This window comes from Hylobates moloch, unplaced genomic scaffold (assembly GCF_009828535.3).
Source record: "Hylobates moloch isolate HMO894 unplaced genomic scaffold, HMol_V3 SCAFFOLD_14, whole genome shotgun sequence".
NCBI classification, from domain to species: domain Eukaryota; kingdom Metazoa; phylum Chordata; class Mammalia; order Primates; family Hylobatidae; genus Hylobates; species Hylobates moloch.
Window position 1 is genome coordinate 92,564,593 of NW_026652289.1, and position 12,579 is coordinate 92,577,171.

At 40.3% G+C, this 12,579-nt stretch overlaps 1 protein-coding gene across 7 annotated transcripts in view; it reads left to right on the plus strand.

The window, feature by feature from the left end:
* Positions 1-1,138: 1,138 nt before the first annotated feature.
* Positions 1,139-12,579, plus strand: part of DUT (deoxyuridine triphosphatase) — a 45,545-nt gene continuing 34,104 nt past the window's right edge. The window contains exons 1-7 of one of the 7 annotated variants that reach the window (XM_058428027.1): positions 1,156-1,238; positions 2,272-2,410; positions 4,408-4,499; positions 6,034-6,078; positions 11,260-11,334; positions 11,484-11,554; positions 11,986-12,389. In XM_058428027.1, the coding sequence (XP_058284010.1) occupies positions 1,214-1,238; positions 2,272-2,410; positions 4,408-4,499; positions 6,034-6,078; positions 11,260-11,334; positions 11,484-11,554; positions 11,986-12,042 (504 nt within the window). In that variant the 5' untranslated portion in view covers positions 1,156-1,213 and the 3' untranslated portion in view covers positions 12,043-12,389. Of the gene's footprint in view, positions 1,239-1,376; positions 1,809-2,271; positions 2,411-4,407; positions 4,500-6,033; positions 6,079-11,259; positions 11,335-11,483; positions 11,555-11,916; positions 12,390-12,579 lie in introns of those variants that run through there. The other 6 variants (XM_032176192.2, XM_032176193.2, XM_058428026.1 and 3 more) reach the window with 6 other exon arrangements.

A 12,579-nucleotide genomic window follows, 5' to 3' on the forward strand; every position in this document is an offset into this window, starting at 1 on the left:
CTATTGTCATAAAGAATGTTCTATTAAATGCTTACTGGCTCAGAATCCTATTACTTTTTGCCAGTTAGATTATGGCCGTTTCTCTTTTAGTCTAAAACAAACTCAGCTGAAAAGTAACAATAAACACTTTATGTATACAGATTAACAACAAAAAATAGCAGGTAACCTGCTTGGTGTTAGATATTGTAATAAGCCAAACAAGTAACTTTTGTGTAATACACTGAAGTAGGTGCTTTGAAGAATTCATAAAAGTTTATGACTCTAATTCATGTGAGAGATAAAATGCATATACATCAGAAGATTACACAATGAGTATATGGCTAACGACTAATGAATAATATAGTAAGTGTTAAAAGAGATAAGATGGGGCAGAGGTCACTACTGATTGTAAAAAGTTTCATGAATGAAGCGAGACTTTTATCTGGGTCTAGGAAAATAAAGTCACTACAATCATTACATCTTAGTACAAGCAAGCAATCAAATATGTCTCTCATGTGAACATTTTAAGCAAATAACTGGAGAAAGTACTTCAGCAAAATCAGGGAGCAAAATAATGTTGGCTCAAAATGAGGTCGAAAAGTTGCAGGACTCGGATCGTGTTGCTAAAAGCATAAATGTGGGAGTCCTTAAGGTGTAGCTAATAGTTAATGTCCAGAGAAGGTAGTGTGTATTCCATAGCCTCATGCAAAGGAATTCCAACAACGAAGAGGAACCAGTTAAGGAGACCGAAAAGGTGGGGCCTGTGTGGAAAGGCATAGCAACGAATTTAAAACTTCCCCAGTAATACTCTAAAACTGCCCCACAGCTTTTTTAATTTTGAAAATTCAAACCACTCAATTCAGCTGGCAGATTTTTGTGAGAAAGAACGAGATAATTGCAGCTCAGAAAACATTATTAACAACTATCCAGAAAGTTACTGCTTTATCCCCCACTGTAAACTATACCACCACAGCCCGCGATCCTTGTTCGACTCCTAGCCAAGTGGTTCCCGCTGCGTTTCTGTTGGGTTATCCCAAACCTGTGATAGGATACTAGCGGCCTCCCTGCCTCCGGTCGAATAAACACTACAACGTCTGACACTCGGTGCTGAAAGGAAATCGGGCGCGGTGTCTTGCCCACAGCTTGGGGAGCAGCCCCGGGCGCAGTAACTGTCACAGGCGCCGAGACGCGGTTCCGGCGCTTAGGGCGCCGCTGAGCTCAGAGCACGGGAGTCATGGCTGCGGGCGGTGCCGCCCCAGGTAAGTCAGCCCAGGAGCAGGGCCCGGGCCTGGCGGACACTCTCGGAAAAACTGGGGCGAGAGCAAACAAGAAGAGCGAGAGCAAGAGGCCTAGGCAGCCGGAAGCGGCAGCAAGACTCAAGACGCCAAGGGCGCCGTCTTCCTGGGGCCCGGGCACCGCCTCTCCACGCCCCTCGTCCGGCTGCGGCTGCGACTGCTTCCGAGGTCATGTTCCCGGGACGCGCGCGTCTTCAGGGTGGAAGCCTGGCGCACGTCCGGAGGTGCCGAGGACCCAACCAGCCCAAACTCTGGGGGAAATGACTCCCCTCTGCCCTCGCCCCGCGCTCTACCAATTCCTTCCGTCTCTGCTTCGAGCGATGCAAAACGCGCGAGGCGCACGGCAGAGGGCCGAGGCCGCGGTACTCTCCGGGCCAGGCCCGCCCCTCGGCCGCGCCGCGCAGCACAGGACTCCCCGTCGGCTGTCCAGCGCTGGCCGCCTGGGCCGAGGCTGCCGCGGAGCCAGTACAGTCGGGGCCGCGGGCTGGAAGGGCGAGCTTCCTAAGGCGGGGGGATGCCCGGCGCCCGGGCCGGGTAGGAGAGGGCGGGCGAGGGGCCCCGGCCGTCCGGAGGGAAGCTTCGCGGCTTGAGGCGGTGGGGGAAGTAGGGCGGCGAGCGGCCCCTCTGCGCGCGCGCGCGCGCGGGCGTCCATTGGGGTCCCCTGGCGAGGGGGCGGCTTTCTAATGTGTGAGGGCGACGCCCCAGAAGCTCCCCCTCAACGTCGGCCCCATGCGCTGAATGTGGAAAGTTGCCTGGGACCCAGTAGTTTCCGATCCCAAACCTGCTTTCCGAGAAGGGCTTCTAACCCAAAATGTGAATCCCGCCTCCCCTCTCAGCCAGAACTGTGGACTCGTCCCGGAGGGGCGGTGGGTGGGGCGGAGCTGGCGGGAAATTTCGGTTTGGGCGGGTTCCCTGTGGCGCCACTCATCGCTTGCTCTCCTATTCCCCGGTCGGTTTCCTCGCTCGCCTTCTGGCTCTGCCATGCCCTGCTCTGAAGAGACACCCGCCATTTCACCCAGTAAGCGGGCCCGGCCTGCGGAGGAGGGCGGCATGCAGCTCCGCTTTGCCCGGCTCTCCGAGCACGCTACGGCCCCCACCCGGGGCTCCGCGCGCGCCGCGGGCTACGACCTGTACAGGTGAGCGGGGACCTCCCGGCGAGGAGGCTTGGAAGGGCCGGCCATCCGCCGCCACAGCTAGAAACTGTCACCGAAGAGATCACAGGAACACGCTACCTATAAATAGGATTTCTGCCTTTTTCATGTTGAAAATTTTAGCTTTCATCTTTGGCATAAATTAAATAGACATTTGGGCAAAGGCTGCAGAGTAAGTAAAATAGCTATACAGTGTCTAGCAGGGCGTTACTTTGCAACGTTTATTGTGCCTAATTGTGCCTGCTTCCTAAATAGAAGATAGGAAGGCCCATGGTGGCTTTCGAGTGGCCTGAGGGTGATGCTGTGCTCAATAGGAAAACCAAGGTGAGAGCCTAGATGTGAGCGTGAAAATACCTAAGAAGGATGCACGAAGATGCATCTGCCTTAAAAAGTTATTTTCTATACATTCATCTGGCCCCAGGGCGGAATTTCAGAAGGCATCCGAATACGAAAGGCAGAGCTGCCTGTGATCTACCACACTTGCATCTCTACAGCACGTTTTACCTGTACTAAAAATTGTCCGTATGCTGTTGTATTTAGTCCCCACAACAATCCTTAACTAGATAAGTGTTACTTTTTACACAGGCGGGAGTTTGTGAAGAGTTGAATTGACTTCCCCAGAGGCTTGAAGATGGTAGCATTTTTTATCCCGAATTTTGGGCTTTTTTTTTTTTTCCATCTGACTACTGTGCCCAGTTCTTAGAACCATTAAGGTAGGAGAAAAGTAATGCTGAGAGGGAAGGAGAGTTTAGACTATATCCCAAGCCTTGCGATTTAGTTTAAAGTATCTGAGGTAATTCAAACATGAGAACTATTGGTCTAAGCACAGGAGAAGACAAAGTAGTGCATGATGATAGCAACGGAAAAGAAAGGAAAAGGAAAGTAGGTGTGGACAATTGTAGCTGGAAAAACTACGGTCTCTTAATTTTAATGAATAAAAGTAGAGTTATATAGTTTGACTAGACCTTTCCAAAGTATATTTTGGAGCACTTTTTTGAGTCCTAGGGGAGTCCTTGATTTAAGATACCTTAAGTAGACTCCTAATAAACACAGGTGACTTTCTGATACTGAAATTGACATGGAAATAATGGATCTGTAATAAATTAGGGCTTAACTGTTTAAAGAGGGATTTCAGTGAAAAAAGAGGAAGTATGGTACTGCTTTACCAGACTTAATTAAGGTCTCCAGAGTAAACTTCCGGTTCTGCTCATTGTAAAATCTCTTAAATTTCTACCCAGGAGAGGGCCACAGTAATAGCAAGAGTAGCAGCATTTGCTACGTGGACCTTAGAGGAATTCTGTTCCTAAGTAAGGTCTGTCTCCAGGGGCTGTTCACAGTGATCAGCTCTCTCCCTCAGCCAGGAAATTCATAGCCTAAGCTTGAATTTATCAAGGTCTTTGTCTCTTATTTTGTCCACCCATTTTCTCCTTTCCTTCTGCAGATTTTCCCTAATCACACAGATGATTGTGAGAATAAAATGGGTTAATATATGTAAACCAATTAGAACTATGCCTGGCACACAGTAAAGGCTTAATCAATGATAGCTAGTATTAGTAGTAGTTGGCCTTTTATCTTTGTTCTTTCTTCATTTTTTCCCTTTTCAAACTATGGTTGTAAAGCATCCACCTTTTGAAAGTTTGCCTTTCTGCCCTTTCACGCTAATAAGTACCTCAGTTTCCCAATAAACTTCTGTTCAGGGGCAAACATTTACAATGTTGACACCTCTTCACACCACCAAAAATATTCCTGGAGACTTATTTTATCTAAAGCTGTCCTTTTTATAATAAAATAGCTACCTCTACCTTCTTCATAAACTTTTAAGATGAATTGGTAATTCATCATAGCAAGGTTGATTTTAGAAACTAAAGTGGCATTAATTCATTAAATACACTGAAAGCAATTTTGTATGCTTGGTCACAAAGAAAATATAAAAACAATTTTATAAATAGATTTGCAGTTATTTTCTTTCAATATTTTCTTAGTGCCTATGATTACACAATACCACCTATGGAGAAAGCTGTTGTGAAAACGGACATTCAGATAGCGCTCCCTTCTGGGTGTTATGGAAGAGTGGGTAAGTCATTTAAGAAACAGGGAACTATTTGTCAAGTTCTCCTTTGTGATACATTCTTCTTGTTTCATTTGGGGTAATAAGCAGGCAATATTGCTTGGGCTGTGTCCTAAAAGAAGCACCATTTGTGATAGCAAATGCACTCTTTGAAAGGCTTTATTTACATCTCTGCTTTGCCTGTTTTTGACCCTTTTATTTTTCTCCTTCCTCACTGGAGCTTTTAGGCTCACATTGGCCTGGAAGGCTGTTCTCAGAACATGGCATTTTATATTATGAGAGTAAAACTTCTGACCTGTTGGTCCCAGAATGTGTAAGCCTACTTAACCTTTTCTTGTTTGGCCATGGGGTTAGGGTAAGGGATACTCTTCAGTGTTGTAGAGGCACTGGGAGGAGCTAGGACAAAATGGAGTACACGTCAACAGGTTTGATTTTTCTGGAGCGGATCAGTTGTTACCAGACAGTTCTTTGCAAGAGCGTAAGTTCGTTTTGACTAACTTCAGAGTAAACATAAAGGAGGCAATGGAGCCGTGACGCCCTCCTCCAGGGAAAGGAGCTAGACTGGCACTATCTTATTAGCCATGAGTGGGGAAACTGCCAGTACTTCAGCCCTTAAAAGATAACAAGATGGGCTCTCATCTCATCTCTTGAGCATCATTGACTGCATTTTTTAGAATTTTTTCAGGGGAAGGGGCAGGAGATGGAGTGAAATAAAGGTTAGTACAGAAAGAGGCAGCATTATTGACAAAGTGCCTGATTTAAATTATTCTAAAATAAAATACTGGAAGTTAGGATAATTAATTATAGGCCTGATGCTTGAGTCTGCAATAATAAGGTGTAACCTTAGCTTTTTATTTTTTTCGTTTTTTAGGATTAAAAAGTATACTAGCATTGAATCATTGAGACTTAGTTTTTGGCATTTTTACTTAACTGATATTAGCCCATTTATCTTACTCTGGTTCATGTGTTTCCTACAGGCGTGTCTTTTGGCATCTGAATCATGAATAGTGGGGTCCCAAATTGTAGGCTGTGCTCTGCTACTATTTGGTTAGGTTTGTTTCCCTCTCTCTTCCTCTTCCTTTCCCTTCCCATCTACATTGTACATGTTGTGGTGTCCCATCTTAAAACCAAAGTCTTCTTCCTCAGTAGTGTGTTCCTGCTGGCCATACTTCTCTTTCTTCCCCTTTGAGGCTTAACTTCCTGAAAGAGCAGCCTACAGTTGTTCCCGCTTGCTCACCTTTCACCTCATTCTAGCAGTCCTTCCCTGTCTGCAGCACCACAAATTCTGACTGAAGTCACATGGGAGTGGTTTAAGTTAGTTTTGAATTAAAACCTTGTGGAATTTTTCTAAACTAGTCTTTCCAACTTTGGTAATGCAGTATGATGAATATATATTCTTTAATTCAAAACCATGTGCTAAAGTTAAGATGAAGATATAGATATTATAGGTGAAGAGAATGACATGCTTAAATTGCATCAGTTATCTCTGATATAGCCCTTCCCCCTTAAAATAACCAATGTCTCCTTTTTTGTTTTTTAGCTCCACGGTCAGGCTTGGCTGCAAAACACTTTATTGATGTAGGAGGTAATATATTTCCTTTTTTGTTCTGTAAATGTTTGCAAGTATTTACTTTGTCTTTGTTTAAAAGGTAATATTCAAATGACAGATTTTATTTTTAAGAAAAGAAAATGATTAGAGGAAAGCTTGTTATAATAGGAAAAGCTTTGTGGTTATTTTAAGCAATTATATTTTGCTTAACTACTAACTTAATTTTTAAAATAATTATTACCTAATAATAATGACAAATTTAATAATGTAATAAGTAATTATTTAAGCAACAAAAGTTCTAGAAAACACAAGTCTATCTTATAAGAATTTTCTTCATAAGAGAGCTATCTGTCTTTAGCAAAATACAAGAAGAAAATCTTCCCCTGAAGTCAGGAGAGAAAACACTTTTCTCTAAATTTGTCAAGACAGTCCTCTGTGTTACCTGTTTCCCTTATAAGAAAGCCTTTCTCATGTTTCTCAAAGTTAACCCTACCTCATGTGGTACCTTTCATGAAGAACCCTCAGTGTCTTCTGCTAACTATTCTTGGTACAGAGCTACTCCTCTTATTGTAAGGAAATTTCTACTTTCCTGATGTGGTTGCCTTGTTTCAGGTCCGCTCCAACTGGGATTCAGACCCCACTTATGTGGTCCCTACATACTGACCCTTTATCCTATCAGTAGTGAGTCTTTCACTTAACAAGATATCTTGGCCCCACATAAGTAGGTCTGCTAGATCTCCTCCTCCACCCGTTTTTACAGAGCTACTTTATGGAGGCTTTTTAACAGATCAGGAAAACTGGCTTAGAAATGAGCCCACATGGATATGTGGTAAAAAGTGGAGTCTCTGTGTGATTCCAACCCCCTTGTTCTTTCCACTGCAATTAATTGTGGAGATGACCCTGCTGCATCCCCCTCACCAACTAAACCCCGTCCAGAATTAGCTCACTTTTATGTGCCACTGCAAGGGCTAACTAAGCACTTAATGAAACCTGGCTATCCTAGACCTCCGCCTTAGTCTAACATTTGGTGGGTGTGGTGTCTCTCCATAGTGTCACTAGGTGGTGCTGTGGGACAAGACAGGACCCCAAAAGTACACCCTTTAGGGACTAAAGGGGAGCTGAGTTTTACATAGCGGGATGGACATTGACAGCCCACTCTTGGGTTGAGGATTCCTTAGGCTCTGTAAGTTAGGCCCGATGTTCAAAAATGCTTTTACAAGGTCAACTGTGGTCATTTGGGACTGTAACTTAAGGATATAAATGACTGTATATATTTTCAATGAAGTTTCAAATGATTGTGCAAGGAATGGGAGTTTAGAATAACAACTGGATGTAGGTCCCAGCTCTGTCGCTAACTAGTTATTACTTAACCTTTCTGAGCCTGTTTCTTCATTTTACAATGGAAATTAGTGTGCCTGCCTCTAGAGGTAGGAGGATTAAATGATAATGTGTAGGAAATACCTAATATAGTACTTGGCACATGCTAGATTCTGTGAGATATAATTTCTGTCCTTAGGGACTTCACAGATTGTTTTTATGTGGAAACTTTTTGTTTTATTCGACTTTGTTACTAATTTTTGCTCTGTTTAAAACAACTTTCTGGAAAAAAATTCATGTTAAAGAATGGAAAGTTAGTTTGCCTGGTGGTTGATATGGTGTTATTCATAAAATCACATTGTGGTGTGTTCTTGGATGCAGAGAATCTTAACAATCTCCCTTAGGCACAGGTTTATCATGGTTGGCAACAGTTTTTATTTCTGAAGAGAGATGTTGTTAGAAATCCCAGGCTGTAAATAAGGGTCAAAGGGAAAAGTTGAGCATTCAGGATTCTGTTCAGAATTCACATCTGGTAGGTGTGGATAGTTTTTCACTAAAAAAGGTTTCCAGCAAATGACATGCCAAACTCTTGACACAGTAAAACTTTTGCCTGAAGTCAGTTAATCACTCTGCCAGTTCCAATGCATGATTTTTCCAGTGATAACTTCAAGATACTTTCTGCTTTCTCTGAGGAGAAATATCCCTGATACTTATATCCTGTAGGCAGAGAAGGCTTTTCTTGAAGGTCGAATGGCAATTGGGTGGTAAATGAATTTGGAACTACTGAAATTTTTATACGGTCAGCATTCATGCTAAAAAAAAAACTATTGAGGGCCTTTTTTTTCTGCCATACATTTGAATTTACTTCAAACTTCTTAATTTCTTTTAATCACTTAAAGGTTTTTCACATTTTCGTGGCCCAAGCATAAAGATCACCTATCTCTGCAGAATTCAAGACACCCAATCGTTTGAGTAGTTCTGATAGGACTACTTTACAGATACGTAGCAGAGGCCTTTCAAAAAGGGAGTGTTTTTGTATGTTAGAAGATACTATAAAGCCAACAACTAAACATTTGCAACTTATCTGAAAAAGAACAAATGAGAAAAAAATAGACAAAATATAGACAAGGACATGCAAATATCCAACAAATGGGAGGAAAAAAATCCAGCCTCGCTAGTCATCAGGGAATGAAAAGTAAGGCAATGAGATAGCCATTTTGTACTCATCATATTGGCCAGAATGTAAGAGATTGTTGCCATCAAATGTTGGCAAGGATTTTGGAAATGGTCGTTCTCAAATATTGCTGATGGAAGTTTGAATGGCTACACCTTTTTTGCAACCTATTTGATGAAAATAAAAAGCATGTACAAGGATATATTTAAAGGGCTGCTTCATTTATTATAGCAAAATGTAAAAGCAGCCCGTGTCTGATACTATGCAAGAGAATAGTTACATAGAAACAATGGTACAGGTTGGGCGTTGTGGCTCATGCCTGTAATCCCAGCACTTTGGGAGGCTGAGACAGGCAGATTGCTTGAGCCCAGGAGTTTGAGGTTCATTTGAGCAACATAGGGATACTTTCTCTCTACAAGAAATACAAAAATTAGCCAGGTGTGGTGGTGCCTGTGCACCTGGAGGCTGAGGTGGGAGAATCACTTGAGGTTGAGGCTATAGTGAGTTGTGATCATACCACTATACTCCTGCCTGAGCTGTAAGAGTGAGACCCTGCCAAAAAAAGAAAGAGAAAGAGAGAGATATCCCATATTTCCATATCTTGTATCTAAAAAGAATGGCTAACATTTACATGTATTAATCTCAAAGGATAAATAGAAAAAAATAAAGTAATATGTAAGATGTATTTCTGTAACATTAGCTATCTCAGGGAGGGTAAGAGAATATTATAAGCTTTCACTTTATATGTATTTGTATTGTTTTGGTTATTTAAAAATTTTTGAATAAAGTAGAAACAATAGTTCAGAAGTCAGTCCATGTCTTTCTCTAACTCATTCAAGATAGATGAATTATTAGCTTGTACCTCAAAATCTCCCAGCATGGAAGTTCTCTAGCCTACTGTGGCCATTTTTTGTAGCATGGAACAACATGCTATGTTGAGGGATTTCTTCATTAAATCTGGTTTAAATTGTCCCTGCAGTCAAAATTTTTTCCATATAGATAATGTGGAAAACAGCTGGTTTCATCTTTACATCAAATTTTTTCATAAATATTAATGTCTAAATTAATGGTCAACTGACAGTGGAGAAATAAAGCAGGGTTTGGTATTGGAATTGGTCAAGTTCAATAATTGTTTGTTTCCTTCAGGCCTGACAGGAGATGAACTGCCTTTGCTGCTTTTCTGCCCAGTTTTATACTCACTCTTCTCGTAAAAGTGTTGCATGAGGAACCTTTTAAGAAGTGCTTAAATTCAGATTCACTTGTCCCTGGTAATTCATTCATAAAGCACAGGGGTTCATTTAAACGTATGTTATAATCCATTCGGAAAATCTAAAATGTTGTTTTTGCTGAATATTTTTCCCTGTGGTGGACCTAAGCGTTTGCTTTTTTCCCTCCCTTATATGAGAAAATTGAAAGGATATGTTTAGGAATTACCCTTGTTCTTAAAAAAATGGGGGGTGGGTATGCTTTGGGGGTTTTTTGTCTGTTTTCTCAGCTTTCAAATAATGAGGAGTATGGGCAAATAGCATTACTGCTCGTTGAGCTGAACACAGGATTATTTTTATTTCCATATTTTTTCCTTCATCAGGGCTTTTGTTTGGGGTAGAATATTAATACCAAGTAAGATGTGACATGGAGCTGTATTCAGTTAGATTCACGTGAGTCTCATCCAGCCTTTCACAAACTGAGGAGAAAGAATTAACATGTATAGCAGGAAATTGGGGGTGGGAGGAGGAAGGGGAGTGACTGCTAATATGGTAGGGGATTTTTGGAGGGAGGGTAATGTAAATGGCTATAATTGACTGTGACGATAGTTGGCCAACTCTGACACACTGAACTGTGGAATTGTGACACTTTAAATGGATAAATTGTATGCTTTGTGAATTATTTATCAATATAAAAAAATGAAAAGGCCCAGTGCACCTGTATTATCTGTGCTTGTGTTTATGTAAATATTTTAAATTACTGGCTCAAAGATAATGCTAGCAAGTCTGGTAAGTATAACTCTGGGCTATGGCAGGGACCTGGCTCAAGTCTCCCCTGCAAAGATCTTCTCCCCCTGTGTTCATAATCTCAAACAAGTATTAATTACACATATAAAGTTGTACTCATGAAGCCTATGTGCTACTGTCTTCTGAGAAATCATACTCTAAGAAAGGATGGTGGTTCAGATTAAAAGGAGAGGAAGATTATGAACTGAAAAATTCAGCTTCATTTTTAGTGTAAAAATGGAATGTTCTACTATTTGCAAGACTGCTGCTTAACAATGTCAGCGCTGATTTACTCCACTGCAGAGCTTTAGGCTTTTTGACATTTTTATTTATGACTCAATCGTATTTCAATCTGGGTATTAGCGGGAAGCTGATACCAGGAAAAACCTTTAAAACCCAAATCGTAATTTTCTCCTAGTCTTTTTGGCAAGGGTGCCATGGGTAGACAGTAGGTTGGAGATGGTCATTGCTACTGCCAGCTTAAAATAGGAAATGGTCGCCGTTTGATAAAGAGTGACAGGTTGGAAAATTAGGACCTGTTTTCTAAATTTTTATTTGTATTTTAGTAACGTCATTTCTTGGTTTTGAGGCTTCACATAGTACCAGGGCAAGATTCACTTATTCAATTGTAAGAATACAAATCTCAGAGCTACATGACAATGATTTTGAGATAATCTTACACCTCTAGTATTCCGATAGCAAAAATGGAGATAATATTATTTTTCTTTTCTCTAGCTGGTGTCATAGATGAAGATTATAGAGGAAATGTTGGTGTTGTACTGTTTAATTTTGGCAAAGAAAAGTTTGAAGGTATGTTAAATATATACATTCACATAATTTTAGTGAATTTTCAGTTATGTATGTGTAAATTAATATTGACTCCTTTAATTCTCATTGAATAAGACAGGATGTGGCGAATGTGTCAGTAACATCAGTAATAAACTGTTCTTTCTTTGAAGTCAAAAAAGGTGATCGAATTGCACAGCTCATTTGCGAACGGATTTTTTATCCAGAAATAGAAGAAGTTCAAGTAAGTATTATAAAGCATGATAGAAAATAAGTAATATAACATCTTAAGTGAAGAAATATGTATAATCTTGAGAATTTAATATGTTGTTTGTAACTAAATAGTATATATGATTAAACTTATTTTAAGCAAATTTAAAATACTAGTTTTAGAATTTAAATGTTTTTCATGTAGCTATTATGTAGCATTACTTTGGATAATAAGTTATTTAAACATACTGTGAACTTCTAATATTTTATTAGAATTTTTTAAAGTTATACAATATTCTAATTTATGGAGCTTTTTAGAATTTAATTTTCTTTCTGTAATCTCCCTTCTGAAAAGATGATATAGCAAGAGTAGAATTCTGGCTGTATTTTTCTTAGGAGCTGGAGAGGAAAATTGAAAGAGGCTCTTAAAAAAACCGTGAAGCTTACTACCTGTCTATCTTTCAGGCCTTGGATGACACCGAAAGGGGTTCAGGAGGTTTTGGTTCCACTGGAAAGAATTAAAATTTATGCCAAGAACAGAAAACGAGAAGTCATACCTTTTTCTAAAAAAAAAAAAAAAAAAAAGTTTCTGCTTAAAGTGTTAATGGTGTTTCGCACTTCTGTAAACTTACTAGCTTTACCTTCTAAAAGTACGGCATTTTTTATTTTTTTTATGATCAAGGAAAAGATCATAAAAAAAAAACACAAAGTTTTTCTTGGTGTTTGGATCAAAAAGAAACTTTGTTTTTCTGCAATTGATGGTTGTATGTAAATCTGCTTTGTGGTGACCTGATATAAACAGTGTCTTATTAAAATCAAATGTATATCAATTACAGATTCATAAAAAAAAAGCCTGTATTTAACTCAAATGATCCCCCTTCAGCAACTTATTTTGCTTTAATTGCTTTAAATCTTTTTTTTTTTTTAATTATACTTTAGGTTTTAGGGTACATGTGCACAATGTGCAGGTTAGTTACATATGTATCCATGTGCCATGTTGATTTCCTGCACACATTAACTCGTCATTTACCATTAGGTCCTAATGCTGTCCCTCCCCCC